General features: G+C 43.8%; 1 protein-coding gene, 1 long non-coding RNA gene and 4 other non-coding genes across 17 annotated transcripts in view; 2 read left to right on the top strand and 4 right to left on the bottom strand.

Moving 5' to 3' along the window:
• The first annotated feature begins 4,488 nt into the window (after window positions 1–4,488).
• Window positions 4,489–4,561, top strand: TRNAR-ACG (transfer RNA arginine (anticodon ACG)). The gene has a single exon. It is a non-coding gene; the product is annotated as a tRNA-Arg (tRNA).
• A 1,450-nt stretch (window positions 4,562–6,011) lies between these two features.
• LOC128794000 (uncharacterized) lies at window positions 6,012–10,212 on the bottom strand. Of its 2 annotated transcripts, XR_008432956.1 has the most exons (4): window positions 10,097–10,212; window positions 9,903–9,931; window positions 6,801–6,957; window positions 6,012–6,526 (listed from the first exon to the last, which is right to left on the bottom strand). It is a non-coding gene; the product is annotated as an uncharacterized LOC128794000 (long non-coding RNA). The 2 variants fall into 2 exon arrangements; XR_008432957.1 differs by lacking the exon at window positions 9,903–9,931.
• On the bottom strand, window positions 8,179–8,269 carry TRNAY-GUA (transfer RNA tyrosine (anticodon GUA)). Its single transcript is given in 2 exon segments — window positions 8,179–8,214; window positions 8,233–8,269. It is a non-coding gene; the product is annotated as a tRNA-Tyr (tRNA).
• On the bottom strand, window positions 10,072–10,144 carry TRNAR-ACG (transfer RNA arginine (anticodon ACG)). The gene has a single exon. It is a non-coding gene; the product is annotated as a tRNA-Arg (tRNA).
• A 178-nt stretch (window positions 10,213–10,390) lies between the features above and the next one.
• TRNAY-GUA (transfer RNA tyrosine (anticodon GUA)) lies at window positions 10,391–10,481 on the top strand. Its single transcript is given in 2 exon segments — window positions 10,391–10,427; window positions 10,446–10,481. It is a non-coding gene; the product is annotated as a tRNA-Tyr (tRNA).
• A 1,799-nt stretch (window positions 10,482–12,280) lies between these two features.
• DNAJC5B (DnaJ heat shock protein family (Hsp40) member C5 beta) overlaps window positions 12,281–20,277 on the bottom strand; it is a 58,613-nt gene continuing 50,616 nt past the window's right edge. For 10 of the 11 annotated variants that reach the window (XM_053960494.1, XM_053960529.1, XM_053960507.1 and 7 more), the window contains one exon: window positions 12,281–15,474. In XM_053960494.1, the coding sequence (XP_053816469.1) occupies window positions 15,380–15,474 (95 nt within the window). In that variant the 3' untranslated portion in view covers window positions 12,281–15,379. Of the gene's footprint in view, window positions 15,475–18,709; window positions 18,809–20,277 lie in introns of all 11 variants that reach the window. The other variant, XM_053960569.1, reaches the window with a different exon arrangement.

Genomic DNA, 20,277 nt, shown 5'->3' with positions numbered 1-20,277 from the left:
TTCTTTCCATTTTAGGGAGGAAACTGTGCTGCCAGCTGGCTATTGGGTGTCTCCATGTGGTCCCTACCTGAGACCACTTTGTAAGACTGGCAGGAGAATGTTTGAGGGAAGTGGAAGATGCAAAGGGAAAAAGACACAAGAGGATAAGGAAGGAGACTGTGTGTGCATGCACAGCAGTAAGTCCCGGGATGCTGTCTGCATTGAACAGGTCCTTTAATAGTGATTTCTCACGCCCAGCACAATGCCTCTACCTCCTCTGCTACTTTGCAGCACCACAGCAACTGGCTCCTCATCCTTCCCACATCAACCTTTATCTCCTTTATCCTCTTCCATGAAGGGCTGAACTGTGTGGCCCTCTCCCTGAAAAGACAAGTCCCATCAACCAGGGAGCAGCCTCTGCTTGAGCAGGCAAGGACTGCTCCCCTTGCTTCTATTTCCAGCACTAGCTTGAAGCAACCCATTCCCTCCAAACCAAGGCTCACTAGGCTCACACACTTTGCTGTATTCTGGTTTTGCCCACCAGAATAATGACAGCAGGCAGGGCAAAGAAGAGATTTTTACATTATTACAGAAGGAAAAAAAAAGAAAGATAAAAAGAAAATAGTGGCATTGAGACATCCAGTCAGTGCCTTTCCCACGACAGCACTCAGGCTTAGCCAAGGTATTGTTAGCTGGCCAGGTAATGCTAAAGAAATGAAATCATTCTTATTTTTGCCAAGAAGAAAGGCCATCCTGTCTCTTGAATAGGGAAGATATAGGAAGAGCTCTATATCAAAGTAGTGAAATTCTCATGATTGGAAGAATTTGGGATTTTAGCAGAAAATTTTTTAGAACACGAGAAGTGCTTTGTTCCACCGCAAGGAAAAGTTTCTTGGTCAACACAGCCTGAAGTGTAAGGTGTGGAGGAAGGTAGGCTGTCTGCTCCTTACTGTGTCAGGAGGGCCTGCAGCAAAATGCCTGGATATGAGAGAATAGCCGTGCTGATTTAATCTTCAAAGCCAGTAAATGAAGCCTAGTTTTCTCTCATTTCCCCACCTACCTCTTTTATAAGTTTATCTGTCTTGGCAACTGAGTATATGTTTTTATTTTCTTTTTGTCTTAACCTGTCTTGCATTAAGTATGATTTCAGTGTAATTGGATACTAATGACTTGTTCCTTGCCAAAGGATGTGGTAAAACTCCACGTAGAGCTTGGGGCACCTTACCAGCACTCTGGGTTGCCAGCTTGTTCTCCATGATATGTCGCCCTGGTTATCAAGAGTTTTCTAAAGCCTTCTGAGTTTACATTCTTGTGGAGAACTTTCTCACACAACTTTCTGTAAACAACCTATTGTTTTGCATTCTTTCATAGAGGCGGAGAAATTTGATGTACAGGTAGTTTGTCCAGTGTCGTTGGAGAGGTGGCACGTTCACCCTGCAATCCACTGGCATCTTTTGAGAACTATAAAAGATTGGAGTCAGAAAAAATAAATTAGTCTCTTCATCGTGACCAAGGCTGTGGTGCGTCGTTTTTGCTTGTGTCATCTGGTGACAGTGATATCCATTGTGTGCGAACATCCAAAGCAATGTCCTTTCCTTCAGCTGCAGGCCCCATGCTCTCCCCTGGACAACAGTCAGGCAAGGAGAAGTATAGAAGCATTCTAGAAATGGATTACCCCTTCTCATTTCTAGATCTTACGTGTATTCACTCCCTTATTGGTCCACTAGCCTGAATTCTGAGCTCTGTCTCCAGATTTCTTTAGGCATTTGGATTGTTTGCTACAACCAAGGCTTTGTCTCAAACCGTGAGTCTTGGTTGCAGCCCTCTCTACGGCTCAAGCAGGGCCCATCTCGCTGGGTCCTGCTTTCTGAATTGCCAGACACCATGATGCAGCTGTTTTGGAATGCAGTACATGCTGCAGTAAGCAAAATGGAGCAGCCTTGTTTGCTCAGAGAAATTCTGTTGGAGCTACACGGAAATCCGAGAGACTATCCTTCTCTGACATCATTCTTCATCCCATCACTGCAGGAGGGGTAGCACCCCTGAGATCTCTGAGCTCATACATGGAAGCCCTCTATCCTGCCTGGCCTGGGTATGCAGTGGATCGTCTCTCTGGCTGCCAACTGGAGGAATAGGTGTGAGTCCAAGATGCCCAAGCAGAAAAAGGCAACACCTCCACCCCTGCAAACTCTTGTTTGCAATTACACCCTTCCTGTTGTTCTACACCCACCACCCATTTGGACATACTCACCCCCTTTCATTCACTTTGTGGTTTTTCTGGCTAATTCAGGGAAAAATAAAACACATTTGCAAGAGAGAAGCTATTTGTAAGTCTTTGCTTATGAAGGATCTGCTCCTCCCAGTTTATCCCCCTGCACTAGCCTGAGGCAGTCATGAATAATTTGGCCTTATCTTCACTACCCACCTTACTTGCACCTCACAAAGTAAAGTGGGCAAGGACGAAAATGAAGAGCGATTGGACTGAATAACATGTCTAAAGTGAGCTGTCTGTGGACACAGGCAGTGGCTCTACCTCTCACCTACTGAATACATTCCCCACTTCTCCCTCCTTGCTCCCACTCCATGCCTTTTTCTTCATTACCTCAGCACAACACTCCTCCTCCAGGCTGCAGTTTGGCAAGCACCTGCAAAAGGCTGAGCTGCCCTGGCCAGCAGGATAGAGCAGCCTGGGCCTCTCACCTACCTTGTGCTGGCCCTGACCGCAAGGTCTGGTCCCCTCATTAGCACCATCTGAGCTGATTCACTTCACTGGCCATTGGAAAATTACCCACCTTGTTGGATTATCAAGGTGACTCAGGTGCCTGGAGTGCCCACAGAAAACTACAGCTAGGACAAGGCAAGCTCTATACTTCAGAGCAGTAGAGAAGAGGGAAGGAGAAGTGGGACCTCTTTGCTTTGGATTAAAGAGCTGTCAAACTGGCTCATCCTCCTTTCAAACTTTGTCCTCAACTTCCTTATTATTATCCAGAACATAATTAATACCTTCAGTACCCTAGAAGATAATCCATTACTTGAAGGAGCGCTCACAATCAAGTCAAGCCAAAAGCCATCACTTATGACAGCAGTCAGGCAAAATCACTGCTGCCAGGAAGGTACAGTAGCAATGTGTGCTCAAATAGGGTTGTGGTAATTAACATCTGACTCCAGCAGCTCCCAGCATTTTCCATGGCAGCAGGTTGCATGAATCTCATCCTGCTTCTAAGGAATGGAAAAAAGTGCCATTAATGTTCTTTCCCAAGCTCCCTAATGTACAACACTGGTTAACTGTTTTGGTTTGGTTTTCATTGGCCTAATGAAACTAGGGCTGAATATGCAGGTTTTTTTCCCCAGTATCCTGGCTCTCTCTGGTACAGACCTCTTTGTAAAAGCCTGAATGGACAACTGTCATGCCAGAACTCAAACATCAAACAAAGGCTACCATGGGAAAGAAGCTTGCAGCTCACTGACATCAAGATATTATCAGTGATGGATCAACACATTTGACTGCCACAAGGTAAGCAAAGGGCTCAGAAAAGCAGGCAGCAAGTGTCAGAGGTCCTGAAGCTGAATCAAAAATGTCATAAATCGTGTCTCTTCTTGGAAAAGCAGAATCTATTTTGCATGTGGTTGAGTGTGTAAAAACTGGAAAACAAGTTCTGTGACCTCGTGGCCTTTGTGGAGCATATCAAGTGACCAAGACCACAGTCACTGAGACACAGTCACTTTTGTGAAGCACCAATGTGATGCTCTGTATGAATTCATAGGCAAAGCCTGTTCAGACAGTTCAAAGAGCATCACCTCTGGCAGCTGAGCTGCAGGAAAAGATTATGGGGTAGAGACCAAGAGTAATTCAGAGGTCAGGGCAGGAACCAACATGCGGACGTGAGTCAGGCGTGTTGTAACAGGAGAGGTACTGATGTGACACTGGCGTGAGGGCTGCCAGGAAGATGAGCTGCTGATGCTGTCTGACTGCCTCCAGAGATGCTCTTACCCCTCAGAGCAGATCAGCTCTGTGTTAGTCCCAGCCCTCCAGGCTCTGTCTGTCTGATGTGGGGTCCTTCTCGGCAGCAGGACCAGGCATGGAGTGAAGGCTCGTCTGCTACAGAGCCATGGTAGCAGCAGATTCCTCCTCCTTCTCTCACCAGCTGGGATTCCTCCTCCAGACACCAAGGGAACAGGTGGGCTCTGCTGGCCCAAACAGGGGTAGGGAGACAACAGAGTTTATGAGTGAAGGGGCATGACACACCTGCCAGAATTTGGGAACTAGATCATATTATGATGTTTTTCCTGTTTTCCTTTCAGCATAGATATTGCAGCAGGTGACACAGTTGGACTTATTCTCAGCTTGCACTTGCAAAACTTCTCCTCACAGTGAAGCAATATCAGATATGGAGCCTGAACACAGATATTGGATTTCCACTGTGTGACCTCTGCATTTTAGTGGAGGTGTCCCCTGAGTCCCTATGGAAGGATACAGCACCACCCTCAGGCAGCAACCATAACAGCTGGGGGCCAGTGGCGCAATGGATAACGCGTCTGACTACGGATCAGAAGATTGTAGGTTCGACTCCTGCCTGGCTCGTTCTTTTCAGTTTTATACTTCCTCACCTTCCTAATCCTGGTCTTCCCCTAGGTTCCCACCCACCCCCCTGTGCATAGGTGGAGGAAAAACTGTGAAGCTGGGTAATTCAAAACAAAACAAAACAAAAAACCCTCAACAACCAAGCAGTTAAAAAGCTGCAGATGTGCTTTCGTGTTCCTTTATGTTGATACCCACACATCCTGCTCAGCATCCTTGGGAATCTTCAATTGGGTCAACTCCACCTTCAAACAGACTTATTTTTTGAAAAGATTTTATTACATGGATCTTTCCCAGCTCCACCGGGAATTTTCAATATTCATTTCTATTCCCAGCATGTTCCAGTTTTCCACTATCACACTCCAGCTTGGCTGACCCTGGAGGATGCTCATTTCTCCAACTCCTCCTGCTGAAATGGGGCAGGGGAATGTCCCGAGGAGATAAAAACCATGTCTAAGTGCCCAGGATGTGAGCTGAGAGCTGCAGATAGCTGAGTGACAGCTGGGTAACCCTGAAATCCCACTTACGTCAGGTGAAGAGTAAGTACAAAACGAAGCATGTGTTTGCAATATTCAAAATGGATACACTGACAAAGAGTACTCCAGTGAAGGAATAATAAAGTTTCAGGTACTAACAAAATCAGGAAAGTGCTCTCTTGTTTCCAGTGGTTTCCCACCTTTGCGATCAGCAGAACATCTTGTCTATGCATGTGCCACATATCTCAAACTGCATCCATCAGGAAGCACCTTGTTGCGCAGGAACATTTTCACCATCTCTTATTTGAAATCCTTCAGACAGACTGAAACTCTTTACCCTCATACTCCCATAAGATTTATTCTGTTTTCCCTTTCTCCAGCAAAAGAGATAACTTTTGTTTGAAATACAAACAAACCTTTTCTTACAAGACAGGACCTGAAAATTTCCTTTCTGCTGCAGCAGGTGTCCCCCCTGCACCCATCAGGCTATTTAAAATCCCCTCATCCCTTGTTTGCCTGAAGTGCCCTACTCTGGTAACCAACCCAGTGCATCAGAGTGGAATGTTGTATGATTGGGGTTTTCATAATCTCTGGCTTCTTTCATTATTAAGTGATACAAATGATTGAATAGACTGTAGATACACAGATCGTTATTGGCCCTTGCTGGATGCCAGATACAAAAATAATTATGCACTTGCAGGTGACTGTCAGTATTAATTTGCACCTAAATGAAGTATTTTACAAGTTACACTATTAAGCAAGCACTGAATAGTTTGCTACTATATTAAAAAACATTTAGTACCTTTAGATCCATAAGCATGTCCTACAAGAATGGGAAGCTGAGCCAGTCACATGAATGTAACAGGCTGTAGCTGAAGAGGCAGAATAGTTGCTTAGCATAAAGTAAGTCCTGAGTCCAGGACATTTTGTGAGGGTTTTTGTTTTTGTTTTTTTTTTTTTTTTTTTCTCATTCCTGGCTTTCATTATCCCTCAGGTGTATTACACTCTTACACAGAAATGCAAGTCAATTCTTTCTGAGTGGGTGGGAGAGAAAAAATATCTTAGAGATGGAGACAGAGGGAGAAAGAAGATGATGCCTTCTCTTGAAGAAAGTCTGTGTGTGCTTTTATTTTGTGAGCTATCCTTTAGGAGAAGTGAAAAGAGTTGCCACGGAATCAGTGAAAGAACAAGTGAGGAACAGAGGAGTTTAGAGACGTTTATATATGAAGGAGTGAATCTTGGGAATTAAATAAATCTTTGGCCCTAAATAGAGTCTGTACCACACTAGGGAATGGCACAGAGATGTGCTTTTGGACTGTGGATTCAAATTTGACTGCTAGTGAGTATGAAGTTGTGTGGATGACAGACAACAAAGGAAATGGATGTCTTTCCTCAATTTGTGCTCACTGAGATGTCTCTGCTCTCTAAAAGGCAGGTTTTCATGCCTGGGTTCCTCTTGAGACAGTTCCTGAGAGGGATACACTGCAGCATGCTGGAGGAGAAGGGAGAAAAGGTTGTTGGTGGTGTCTCTGTGTGTATCCATACATATGCAAAAAACCACACTAATTAATAAAGAGGTATCTGGGGCCAGGGACGTAATGCACAAAGAGAAGCAGTGTGCAGGTCTGACTCCTGCTGAGCTTCATAAATCTGTTTCCCTGCTGATAATCTTGCTTGTACTAATATTCCCACAGAGAGTAGGTCTTCCTTGCTCTCATATCTGAAATCTACCCCAGAGAAACACTCCCACTCAGAGTGGGACTCACATGGGGTTCTGTTGAAGGAGAAAACTTCACTTCCATTCTCCTCCTGCTATGCAGACAGATTTGGACACTTTCAGACACGTTTACTCTCTCTAAGCCAGGAGCTGCTGCCAAACATGCTTTTCTGCACCCCACGTAGCACCTGTACTGGAAAAGAAGACTTGAAGGAAAAAGGAACAATAGAACACAGGAGAGAAAAAAAGCAGAGTATGAGTGCTGGCTGTCTTATTAACTATGTCCTAAGCAAGCCCACGTCGGTCTGCATTAAACCCCTTCTGTGTACGGACCCCTATGACCCCTCTCCCTCTGCTCCACATTCTGCTAGAACATCCCATGTCACCCTCTTTGGCACATCCAAAGGACCAAACATCACATCTGTCACCTTAAGTCAAGAGACAGTGGAGGACTTTTATCCACTCCTATCAGCCAGGGAGCTCACAGCCCTCCTTTGTAAGGATTATCTGGCATCACAGAAAGCCCAATTAGTACAGATTGTTTGGCATCACATAAAGCAACATACAAAATGAGGAGAGACTGTCCAGGAGTGGAACACAGAGGATCACCATGGGAAAGAAGACCTAACAAAACTAGCTAAGACTGAACTAAATTATTTTATTAATTATTTTTGGCTTCACATAGGAGAATGCCAAATATATATTATTAAACGGAGAGGGGATCTCATTAAGTCATGTAAGTATCTCAGAAGTGGGTGCCATGAGGATGGTGCCAGATTCTTTTCAGCAGTGCCCAGTGACAGGACAAAGAGCAATGTCCATAAACTAAAGCACCAGAAATTCCAGCTCAACATGAGGAAGAACTTCCTTACATTGAGAGTGGCAGAGCACTGGAACAGGCTGCCGAGGGAGGTAATGGAATCTCCCTCTCTGGAGACATTCAAAACCCACCTGGATGCATTCCCGTGTAAACTGCTCTAGGTGACTCTACCTCAGCAGGGGGGTCTCCAGAGGTCCTGTCCAATCCTAACAATTCTGTGATTCCACTATTATTTATTAAAGAGCATTAAATAATAGCTAATAATTAATAATTAACAATTAATATTATTAATTATATATAATAATATATATTGTGTAATGCTCATTAATTAATAATAGTTTTATTAAACATAATAATAACTAATATTATTATGGAAAACAACAAAGCACTTCCAAAAGTATCCCTGCAAGACGTATTTCAGTATTTAATGCAGGACTGACACCTCTTTGCAGTATTTTCTTTTTTTTGTTTCCCCTCAAGAGAAAAAAAAAAAAAAAAAAGGTGAATTGCTTGAGTATCACACGTGCTTGTAAACGGCTCTGGGAGCGTCTTCCTGAGCGGGAGCGAAGACGCGCTCTGGTCCCAGGAAAAAAAAGAATTCAGCGTCTCCTTCGAGCCGGAATCGAACCAGCGACCTAAGGATTCCCGCGGGGCGCGGCCTCTACAGTCCTCCGCTCTACCAGCTGAGCTATCGAAGGGACATGGCGGCCGCCCCCCAGCGGTCGCACAAGGCACCGCCCAGCCCCGCCCCGCGCGCGGCGCTGCGCACGCTCCTGGCAGCGTGGGCCGCCACGGGGGCGAGAGGCGGGAAGAGGCTGTGGTGGCCGGGCAGCGGCCGGGCTGGGTGAGGAGGTCGCCTAATGGCGTCATGGCCTGCACTCGAACTTCGAATGCGCAGAGTGGCGCTCTGACTCCTGCCTGGGCTGTGTATTTTTTTGCACAGCCGTGTGTCGAGAAGCAAAAGCAGGGCCCTTCACAGCAATACGCACACACCGCTTCCAAGTGTTAGCAGCACCCGTGAGCTACCGCAGTTATTTACTCATACCGCCGTGAACCACTGCTTTTGGAACATTTGTATCCACACACTGCTGCGTCCAGTTCCACGGGCCTCACCACAGGAAAGACTGATGGAGCAAGTCCAGAGGAGAGGCACAAAGTGATCAGAGGGTAGAGGCAACTCTCCTGTGGAGTCAGGCTGAGAGAATTTTGGTTGTTCAGCCTAGAGATGGCTCCCAGGAGACCTCAGCGCACTTTCCAGTACCTAAAGGAGTTCCAAAAGAGCTGGAGAGGGACTTTCTCCATGGGCATGTAGTAACAGGACAAGAGGTAATGGCTTTGAACTGAAAAAGGGTAGGCCCAGACTGGATATAAGAAAGTCACTTTTTACAATGGGTTTCATGAAAACACTGGAAGAGGCTGCCCAGAAAGGTGGTGAATGTCCCTGCCCTGAAAACATCCAAGGTCTGGGCCTCTAAGCAACCTGATTGAGTTGAAGATATCCAGTGTCCCTGCTCATTGCAGGAAGGTTGGAAGTAGGTGGCCTTTAAAGGTCCCTTTCAACCCAAACCATTCTATGATTTGATAACTGGCTACTCTGAAGCTATGGTGTGCTCTCAAATCAAAACATTGGAAATGCCTTCCTCACCTCTCCTGCTTGCAAGCTCTTCTTTATACACTGCACAGCCTTTATGGAAATGAAAAATGTTTGGGTTTTGTTGCAAAATCACACACTTTTCATGGAACTACACAACACGGATGTTCTTGCACTTCTGAAGGCTAAGGGATAATTAGAATGTAAACAACATTCCTAATCACAGCAGAGTTGCTTGCTGCCTTCAGAAACTTCCTGGTTGTTTTTTTTGATGACATCTGTGAGAGTAACCACAGAATGTCAGGCCACTGTGGGGTACACTGCCCCTCTCCCAGGGCCAGAAGGTTTCTCCCCCATGTAATATAATGGTGTGTTAATCGGGTTAATTTGGAAACAAAAAAAAATGAAAAATTTAAGCTTATGGTGGTGTTTAGCTTTGGAAAATACAGCACAACCAGGCAGACACATGGGATTAAATCAGAGGATTTTAAGGAAGGGACCTTATATATCATTTGGTCCTAACCTGCCTGTTGGGGACAGGGACACCTCCCACCAAGACATGCTTGCCTTTTTCAGGCTTTATCAGGCCCTGCTCAAGGCCTAATCCCGCCTGGTCCTGAACACTGCCAGAGCTGGGACCCCCACAACCCCCCTGGGAAACCTGCTGCAGTGTCTCACCCGCCTGACAGCGAAGAATTTCTTCCTCATCTCAAATTCAAACTTCCCCTCTCATTTTGTACCTGTTATCCTTGTCCTGTCACTCCAGTTCCTGATGAAGTCAGGATTATGAGATCAGATGAGAAAATGAAGAGAAAACAGAAATGTAAGAAGACAGGATGGTGAGATCAGATGGAAAACCATGACCCCTTCAACACGCGATCGCGGCCGAGAACGGGAAAAAAACAGATACGAGCCAGGCAGGAGTCGAACCTACAATCTTCTGATCCGTAGTCAGACGCGTTATCCATTGCGCCACTGGCCCCACATTCGCCACGTGGTTCCCCGCTGTCCTGTATAGCCGAGAGCGAGGGCCCCACGCAGCCCTTACACTCCTGGGCGTCCCTCACGGCCCGGGTCCCGCCCCGCCCTTCCGGCAGGGGGAGCTCCCGGCGTTCCCGCCCTGCCCCGCGACCCGCCGTAAGGCCCGCCCGAAGGCACTATGTGCTGCGCATGCGCGAGGCCAGCTGGCTGCGGTCTTGCTGCACGGCGCCGCGGTGACTGGCAGGTTCCTTCGATAGCTCAGCTGGTAGAGCGGAGGACTGTAGCGGTTACGCCCCACGGGAATCCTTAGGTCGCTGGTTCGATTCCGGCTCGAAGGAGACATTCACTTTTTTTTCTCCCTCACTTAAAAAGCAAAGTGCTTTTTGACAATTGTCTCTTTAGCCTTTTGCAGATACGGTTGGTTTTCTAGCAGAGTTCCAGCCGCATTGCAAACCGAGCCTGTGCGCTGTGTCTCACTCTCAGGAGTGACTGTTCCCGCGGGAGCAGAGAATGCTGGTCCTAATGCAGGACTGCCAACACCTCCTGAATTTCTAAAGGAAAGCGAGATGTGTGTTCATACTCCAACGTGCCACAAAGCAAGTCAGTGCAGGAGGATACCGGCTGAGATCTCTTTGTCTCATCACAGTTAATTAGGACGTTGAAATTCCGAGGGTCATTTTTCCAAGTCTCCTCTCTTCCAAATGTCTAGACACTGTTTTTACAGCGTAAGGCTGTATCCGTACATACTGCCACAAAAGGAATATATTTTCTTATCCAGCCAGCTGAAGTGTTCAAGTCCAGGCTGGACAGGACACATCCCTGCCCATGGCCGGGGGTTGGAGTTGGAGCTGAATGATATTTAAGGTCCCTTCCTACCCAACTCATTCTAAGATTAGCATGTATTGACTCTGTCCCATAATCGAAAATTGTGTGTCCTTACTGGGGTCTATCTCTCATAGGTCTCAGCCAGCACACAGTTGTCCCGTCTTACTGCCTTCCCAACCCTGGGATGGGTGAAACTGGCATGAAGGACTGAGTCCTCTTGTACAAAACTCTGTACCCATTCATCTCTCCAAGTGAAAGGAGAAGCCAGATGTGATGAGTGAGCTGACTTCAGTTTGTGGAGGGAAGGAATGGGGTTGTGGTCATCTGTAGTCCTTCTCCCTGGTTTGTAACAGCACACTCTTTTCTCTTCTACAGGAAATGATAACATAGAAAAGAAAAATCAGTAATTTTAACTGTGCTCAGTTTAGCATGCTTCTTCAATTATTTTTAATTATTTTATTCTACAAAGAGGCAGAGATGTAATTCTTTTTGACTAAAATCATATCGGTATTCATTCTTATACAAGGTAGGCAAACAAATTAAGTGACATACAATTATGTTTGAAGTTTTTTGTATTAGCATTGTGGCTTATCCCACAAACTTGTTGTGGGGAGTAAAAGTGCAAAAACTACCTAAATAACTACTTATATGGTGGTACACCTAAATTGTGTATGCTGCCTCTTCTCTTTGGTGTTTTGAGTGAATCTGGGTATGTGTTAATAACTAAGCACACAAAGGAACAGATCTTTGAGAATACATATAGCCAAACCAGCTGCCCCTTGTCCATTTTTCAAATACTTGGGCTTTTGTGGTCACAGAGACTGGATACCAACCTAGTGACAAATATTCCTGTCTTGTAGCATGCCTAGATTATCTGGCACTCTGTGCTGGCTCTTGAATAGATGCAAAACCCCAGGGTGAGGTGCTGGATGTCTCAGGATGTCTGCTGTTGTCCTCAGCAGCGCCATGGTTCCACTCTCTGCACACACCTTTTGCTGGGGGAAATTGTTCCATATAGATGCTGATTCCAGTGAAACTACTGTGTTACATCACTTCGTTACACTGATGATTTCTTTTACAAGCATTCTGCATTAAGTAAAGGACTTAAAATGTGAGGCCATGGCTCTGGCTGCTTTGCATGGGCAGGCATATCTGCTGCAATCCAAGAGCTAGTTCCTCTTCGGGGAAACCCTGAGCTGTCATTTGACACTTGCCAAGGAGCAAAGCCATAACTTGGGCCAGCTGTCTCAACAGCTTCTCTAGCTGTTACTGGAATGAAGTTGTTGATAGAGTGGCAAGGTAAAGGGAGTGCTACAATTCATACATACAACCTTTATTAGTCAGAGTGATTGACAGCCAAGGTAGATTTGAATACATGGAAGTTTACATATAAATAAATGTAGCAAAACAGAGAAAAAAAAATGAGAATCTGTACATTTTGAGAAGATTTCTGGGTGTGCAACTGAACTGTACACAAAAGCAGATAATGTTAGCATGTGTTCACGTTAGGAACTTTTCTAAAAAGCAAAGCAAACAAAGGAGTAAAATCACATTGAAGAGCTAAATCCTGAAATCCTTTTGTCATTCTATCTCCATAAGTCCTCAGAATAGCTGATCTTCACATCAGTGAGAGATACAAATGCTCTGGTACTTTAAAAACTAAGTTATCCATTTGAAATTAAAACATGACTTCAGACACTCAGATCTTTAAGTCCTGGACAACCCCCTAGAGGCTTGGTCACTGGTTTGTTCTGAAATTTTTTGCTAACTGACATGCTAACTAATGCGTTGGGGCTCTTCTGTACAGAACCCTGTGTCTGTAAAACATGCAGCAGCTTGTCCATCTTTGCTTCACACTGTGAGATCAAGTCATAAATCTTTGCCATGAAAAAGCTCTCATTTAGAAAGTGTAAATAAGAACTACACGACATGCAGTACATCTCAAGCCCATGGAGAAAATTTCCTTGATTTTGGTGAACTTCAGCTCTGGCCCTCTAGACCCATCAGAGGTGTTGCATGTGAAAGAATTCCCCAATTGCTTTTGCTATTATGTGATTTACTTCTTCCTCCCTGGCTTTAGGCCTGCTCTGTAGCTGTTGTTGAAATCAAGGATGCAATTCTTGGGAAAAAAAAGGAGGATGGATTTCACATGGGAAAGGATTCCATGTACAAAACATAGCTTTACACCAGACTTTTCTCCCAGTGCCTCTTTCAGCTCTCTGCTGGAAATAGTCATTTAGTAACATTTAGACATTTTCACACTAAATTTCTCTACCAGACAGTGAAACTTAGGAAATTACTTCACTTGCAGATTTGTTATGTACTATGTGCTGTCCCTACTCTTTTGCTGGGGACAACATCCTACACCAGAACAAACACCCTGAAAAGGGGAATAGTGAAGAAAGGCAAAAGAAAGCCAAAAGAGGAGTGTGTGTGCTGGTGTCCACAGCACATACCCAGTCTCTGAGCTCTGCCCATCTGACAGCACCCCAGTGCTGTCTGATCCATCCCCCTGATGGGAAGATGTGCAGCACTCGGCTTCCACTGGAAAGACATGCCTCTGGGGTCATGTCTGCTCAGTGGCAGGATGGTGGCACCAGTCCCCTCTTCTGGCACCACTGGGTTGGATGGGCACATCCTTAGTGGCAGGTAGGATGCCAGTCTGGAATTATGCACATATGCGTGGTTTCCAAATTCATTGCAACCGAGGACAAAGAGGAGCCTCTGGGTAGGAGGGAAATAAGCGCCTGTGCACAACTCCAGCCATGCCAGCATCTTCCCTCTTTTCTGAAGCAGAAAACCAGGGATATTTCTGAGGGCAATGTGATGGCTGTCCCCAGTGCCTGCATCCAGAGAACAGATATATAACTTGAACAGGAAGTAATGGTCTTGAAAATATCCTTGTGTTATGAGACTTTTAAAGAAACATTGAAAGTAGAATGTCTTGACTTTGGCGTTACAGCTGGTTCTATAAAACCCATTCTTTTCCCAATATATTTAGCTGAATGACATTTGATGTCAAAGGTGAGAATAGAAGGAAGATAACAATGTTTTACAACTGTGGGATCCAATTTTAAGCAAGGGAACAACACTTTCAGCTAGTTATATATTCACAACTCTGTATAATTTAGTGGAACATTGTGACCCCGTTTAGATCACAGCATGCAAAAATAGCAAATACACAGAACTGACAATGATTGATGTAAAATGATCAATAAGGAGAAATTCAGCTGCCTCAGGCTTAAACTACTGTGTCAAATCAGTGAGGTGCTAAGCTTAAGATTTAAGAGGTATTCCTTTAGTGCTTACAAATTAGTGGCCTAAGTTCTTCATGCTTCCTTTAGCCATACCCACATGTATCTCCACTGATTTGTGCAGTGGTGCACCTGAACATACACCTTATTCCTGCCTCTTTATTTAAAATCATGCCATGTGCTCTTAAAGCTCCTGTGCCTGGCACAGAAGGGAGGTTTCAGTCTTACCCCAAAGAGCAGGTGAGGAGGACGGTCACTCCTTTGCTGCTTGCTTTCCCTGCCAAGTCCTTGCTGCTCCCACAGCCCCAGTGCCTGTGTTGGTGTGATGGCTCCCAGCCCAGTGCCAGCAGGGCAGCAGGGCCACAAGCCAAGGGCACGGTGGGATAAGCCAGCTGGCAGAAAGCTGTTGGCTGGGAACCAAAAGGAGGAGCTTTGCCACAGGCCTGTGGGAGGAAGAGAGAGTCTCTGGGACAGGCCAGGGTTTGTGTCATGGGTTTGCAGCTTTTGCTGGGGAAGACAGAGAGTCTACATGTGCTTCTGCACAAGGCTCCTGGATTTGGAGTGACCTGCACTGTAACAACCAACAGAAAAATCTCTTTGTCTTGGCTCAGGATTTATAATTGCCAGAGCTGAGTCCCAGCAGGCCACTAGCTGCCCTCCAAAGAGCACTTCTTCTTTGGGAAGGAGAGCCCCATCTGTCTTGCTAACAACTTTCTCCCTGAGACCTGCTAAAGAGCACTTCTGGGGCTCCCTCACAGGAATCTTTCACATCCAGCAAAACTGTTGCAGGCAGGGAAAGTTCCTGGGGCAGGGAGAGACAGCCAGTGTGTCCATAAAGGGACTCAAGACTGTGTCTGGGAGGTGAAACTACAGATGTGGGCAGGGAGCTATCCCAAAGGGAACATTATTAGAGGGAAAGACAATTTGAAGCTGTGAGAGACCAGCACGCTCTGTACAGGCCATAGGTATCTCCATACACAGTGCAGGTATCAAACTATTGGAAGTAGCATAGAGTGAGATTCTGCCTTGGTAGGAAATTACTCTCAGGTTACTCTTGATTAGCTTAAAGACAAGTATGAACACAGGCTGCAGAACTTATCACATGTTTTTCTCACTGTGAGACTCAGTGAGAAGCCCCAGCAGGTCCCTCGCCCGCCCTAGGACTCTGTGCGATAGCTCCGATGGCTGTCCCCAATCAGTTGTGTCTTCTCAGTGGCGTTAGTCGGCTGAAGCGTAATAGGAGTTTCTCCATCTAAATTGGAGAGAACAACAAAGATTACTTTAAGAACCCTTCACTTGCTACCAAAGTCAGATTTCTTGTTAGCACCACAACATTTCATTTGCTGTTCTGGTTACAGCTTAATTGGGTTTTGCAGATAGCTGTGTGGGTACCAACAAGGTGACATTGCCCACACTAAGCCTACAAATGCTCTTACTCCTAGTTCTCATACAATGGGAGATTTCTGGGTGTTGCTGCTGCTGTTAGACTGGACATTTGCTGTGCCTGGTGCTTTGCAGAGCTTGCGGGCTAAAGGTTCCTTCCTGTTCTAATAGCAAGTGCTTGTTCCTACAAATGGCTGAATATAATCAGTGCTGTTGTGAGTCAGCAAGCACTAACCTTGACAGTGTTTGTGAGAATGGGACAGAAATGAGTCTTGAAGAAGGCAGAGTTAACAGTAAAGAAAGAGGAGAGTTCAAAGGAAAAAATGTGTGAGCAGTAATAATAATAATACACTTGAGTGGAGAGAAATCATTATGTCCTGAAAGCCAGCTAGTTAAATAAAAATGTTAAATTGAATTTGAAGTCTTATGTAATGTATATGCAATAGGATTCTGGGAATTACTCTTTTAATGAATTTGGAACTACCAAAACTTCATATTATCACTATATAAATCCTTACTGCTGTGTACTTTCTTACTCCGTGCAATTTTGTGTTTGCTTTTCCAATATATCTATAAAAAATGCATTTGTTGTAGAGTGGAGGAAAATAGAAGTGAAGTCTTTACAGAGTTCCTTGATGGCTACTGTGCTCCATCTGATAAAGAACAAGGTTTGGTTGCCCTTCTCCTGGGCCTCTTTCCAACTGGCATATTTTTTGGAGGGAGGAAAGTACTCAAGTCTCAGAGACTGACTTTTACAAGTTCAGCCATCTTAGTGAAGTGTTTAATATGAAAACTTTGGATTGTCTATATCTTGACACTAACAGAGTTTTCACAGTAATTGAATACAAATTATGACTTTTTTTTGCCAAATGACCAAATGTTCAGGGAAAAAATCTCATCTGACATTTCCTTCTGTTTACATGACAGTTGATAGGATGAATCATGGGCAAAAGATGTAATGTACAGGAGTAACTTAACCCGGAGCAGGAATCTAATTGCATGCCATACGGCTTCCACTCAGTGGGGGTAGAACAACTTTGACTCTGTCAAGGTGAAAGGCAAGAATGATTAAATGCCAAGCAGCTTCTCTGTATGGGCAATTCCATATTTAGACACAAGGTCAAAGACAGACGTGTTTCATAACTTCTAAAAGTACATGAGTAATTAATGCTTTGAGCTCAGCTCAGGCTCATATTAGTTTGGCAGTTCCAATCCATTTTTAAGTTGCTATGTGTTTTCTAGATTTCTGAGCAGCATTCCCTCCCACCCACTTCTGCCTCCAAGTTGTTCATTTTCTGAAAGATTGTTGATGGAGGGCAGAGATTAGCAGTTCATTTTGCTGTGATACCCAGGTGTGCAACAGGAGAACAGGACCCACTGCAAATCTGTCGTGTTGCCTCCAGCTCGACTGCAGACAGCTCTTAGCTGACACCCTCACCAAGCATTTTGCTGCTTGCACCCTTCAAAGATTTATGATAGGGTTTTTTTAGCAGAACAGGGACCCATGGCATAATAAACTGTACAAATATAGTCTGCTAATGGCAAGCTGCAGAGTGGAGGTGAGGCAGAATTCACAGTTTAAACTGCTTCCTATAGATAGCTCCTGCTCACTGTTCGCCTACATTTGTATCATATGGAGTGTGGAGGAGACAATGAAGTGATAAAAACTTATTGCTTCTGAGTTAGGAAAGTATTTTTCTACTCAGGTTCTTTTATTCTTTTTCTTTTTTTTCTCTCCCAGAATTCATTTTCTGTAAAATAAAAGTTGGTCTAGAAATGCCTTGCTTTGTTCTTTACAATGATAACCGAACAGGAGAGAACAGACCTGCCAAACTGCTTTGAGTGCATCATTACAGCCTGAAGTAGAAAGACAATCCAAATTCCAATGCCACCTCCTCCAGGAACATGAAAGTTAACAAAAATTTTGCCATCAACTTCAGTGGAAGCAAAATCTGTCAAGCTGCCCCATGTGTGTGGGAAAGTGATGAAGTGGTGCACGTGTCTGTGATGCAGACAAGCGAGTGATACTTCCCTCTGCCAGTGCATTTTGACAGGTTACCTGTACATCATGGCATCATACCACAGATTACCTTATTTTGCACCTTTCTAATGTCATTTTTGATATGAAACACTAAAAAATGTCATCTTTAAAATGTAATAGCCTAAACATAGCATTTAATTTTTGGTCTTCTGCTCTATATTAGGTCAGAGTCTTCTGGTACAAATCAATAGTTATGAGGAGAAATCCTTGTAAGCTAAGTATGTGCTTGCAAACCCCTAATTTCCTTTAGTTCTGATGGTCATCTTACCCCTGGAGGCTCTCAAGGGAGACATTGAACTAGCTGAGCACTACAACTAGTGACATTTATTTAATAAAAACCTTCTTCTAGAGGAATATAATTCCCCTAGAAATTCTCTTTTTCTAGAGAAATAACAAATCAGCAGAATTGAAGCCTTTGGCATGATTGTGTTGATTTCAGTGACAACTCAGTTTACATTTTAGGGAATGGATCACTGAATCTTTGGCCTTACACCTCTTTTTTTTTTTTCACTAATAGTTATGTTTTATGATATGTTAGTTTGAGGAATGAAATCAACTGTGTAAAACCTTAATTTTGTTAATGAGAAATGTGAGGAACTGAAAAATTGTTATAGTTGTGTCAGTTCTATAGTTGAAGTTCAAATCTCAACTCTTTTGGGTGGTATGGCCAGCAGCAGGCAGCTCCCACTGAGCACAACTGCTAAGGGCTCAGGCTCAGAGGTCTGTAGCATCAGGAATTGTGATGCTTTATCAGTGATGCATTCCTCAGAAAAGCAATGACTGATTAAAAAATATTTGGATAGCTTTTAGTGTGGCCTTAGCTTGAAAAATCTACTTTTTGACCTCAGTGAGAAGTTCTGGTTAGCAATACTGTAGATGCTGGGGACAGCAGGAAGCAAAGAAATTAATTACTGGCTGGAATGCTCAGTCTGTGCTCAGAGGGCATGCAAAGAACTTGGATCCTAATAGAATCTCCTCTTCCAAAATTAAATCTGCTGCACAAGTGATTCAGAATTACATAGTTTGTTTCTGAATAACATACAGGAGCATTTCTATTACTTACCTAAAGAAAGGGATGAGTATTAATTTCTATGGCTCAACATTCAAAAATACACAGTCTTTGCTATTTTAAAAGTCAGCTGTGTCTTTCTGGCCAGCATGCCTGAAGTTGGGGCGACAAGGGAAGAAGGAAGGGAGGAATCACACTTTGATCTGGTTGTCTTTTTTTTTTTTTTCCCTAAATGCATTGTCTGTTTTCCTTTCAGCTGCAGAAAAGATGCTCATGTTACTCTTTGTCATAAAGCTTTTATTTTTATTCCTTATATGTTACTCTCTTTCAAAATAAAGAGAATTCTGCTTTACTGAGACTTGCTGGTTTTGATTAGTAGGAAAATGTAGCAAGACTGAAGAGGAGGGTAGGAAAGGTATAAAGATCTTGTTTTCTTCAGACCCTACCTGTACCCTACCCTATGTATTTAATATTGTCTTCCAAATACTTAAAACATGGAATTCCATATTATGTTAATTTTTCAGACTGGTACTTTGCTAAGCATTTAAAATTAATTTTTAAAATTGGTCTCAGTGGGACTTGGTGGGAGGAAAGGGATGTCAAGGGGGCCTAAAATTAAAGAATACCAATACCTTCTGGTACCTGTGCCAGAAGGAAAGAGCAATTATTTTTCTGCCACTGGGGAATTTTGTTTTGGATTTTGAGGGAGAATTAAAATAAATATAAACCAAATTAAAAATAAACAAATGAAGAAAACAGGCAGAAATTAAACATTCTGATTCTTCAAAGTTCTGTCCTTCAACTTTAAGCTTGGCTTTGGTATCATAGACTCATGAAAACCAAGACCCATTTTAGATTTGCACTTTTCAGGTGCCTAATGTTGTAGAGTTTATTAGATTTGTCTCAAATAAGGTATTGTGGTTATAAAGTTTTCACTAGTAGTTTTTATTGCCTTTGCAGAGACTGATTAAGTATGATCAATTTTTAAGCTGACTGTATTTACCTTGATATGCCTCTAGGCAAAATCAGTTTAAAAACACCAACACACGTTGGTGTAACAGTTATAAAAATAGCATTTGTTTCAACTACTACAAGTGTTTTTTTACATATTTATGGAAGGGCAAATTTGTGTGAAAAGTTGGGGGAGGGAAATTTCTTACTGCTAAGGGAACATGACATTTGCAATCTGGCAGTGCTATTTTAAGCATAATAAACATAAGAATATAACAGTATAAGATCTTCCATAACAATGGAAAAGAAAAAGAGTGAGCTGACTTCTTAGGGCCTTCCTCATAAAAACCCCTGTAATCTTAGTCATAGTTTATATAAATTTGCAACTGAAAAGTGTCCTCAGTCCTTCCCTGGTACCTTGGGTTCTTATTGGAGGAGCAAGGGTGACCACATCACTCAACCTGTACATACCTATCCAGTTTGAGGTGTTTCTACTTCCCCTGAATATGAAAGCAAAACTTTCCCTCTTCAGCACAATGGGACAGGACTCTGTTCAGACCATGTATCCCATACAAGTGCCAAATTAGGAAATCACCTCCATCATCCCTTGGTATAGCCAAAACCTGAATGTGCAGCTGAGGGAATGCAGCAAAGCCAAAAAAACAGGCTGA

Source organism: Vidua chalybeata, chromosome 1, assembly GCF_026979565.1.
Source record: "Vidua chalybeata isolate OUT-0048 chromosome 1, bVidCha1 merged haplotype, whole genome shotgun sequence".
Lineage (NCBI taxonomy): Eukaryota > Metazoa > Chordata > Aves > Passeriformes > Viduidae > Vidua > Vidua chalybeata.
Note: the sequence above shows the minus strand (reverse complement) of the source record. Positions and strands in the feature narration are given on the sequence as shown.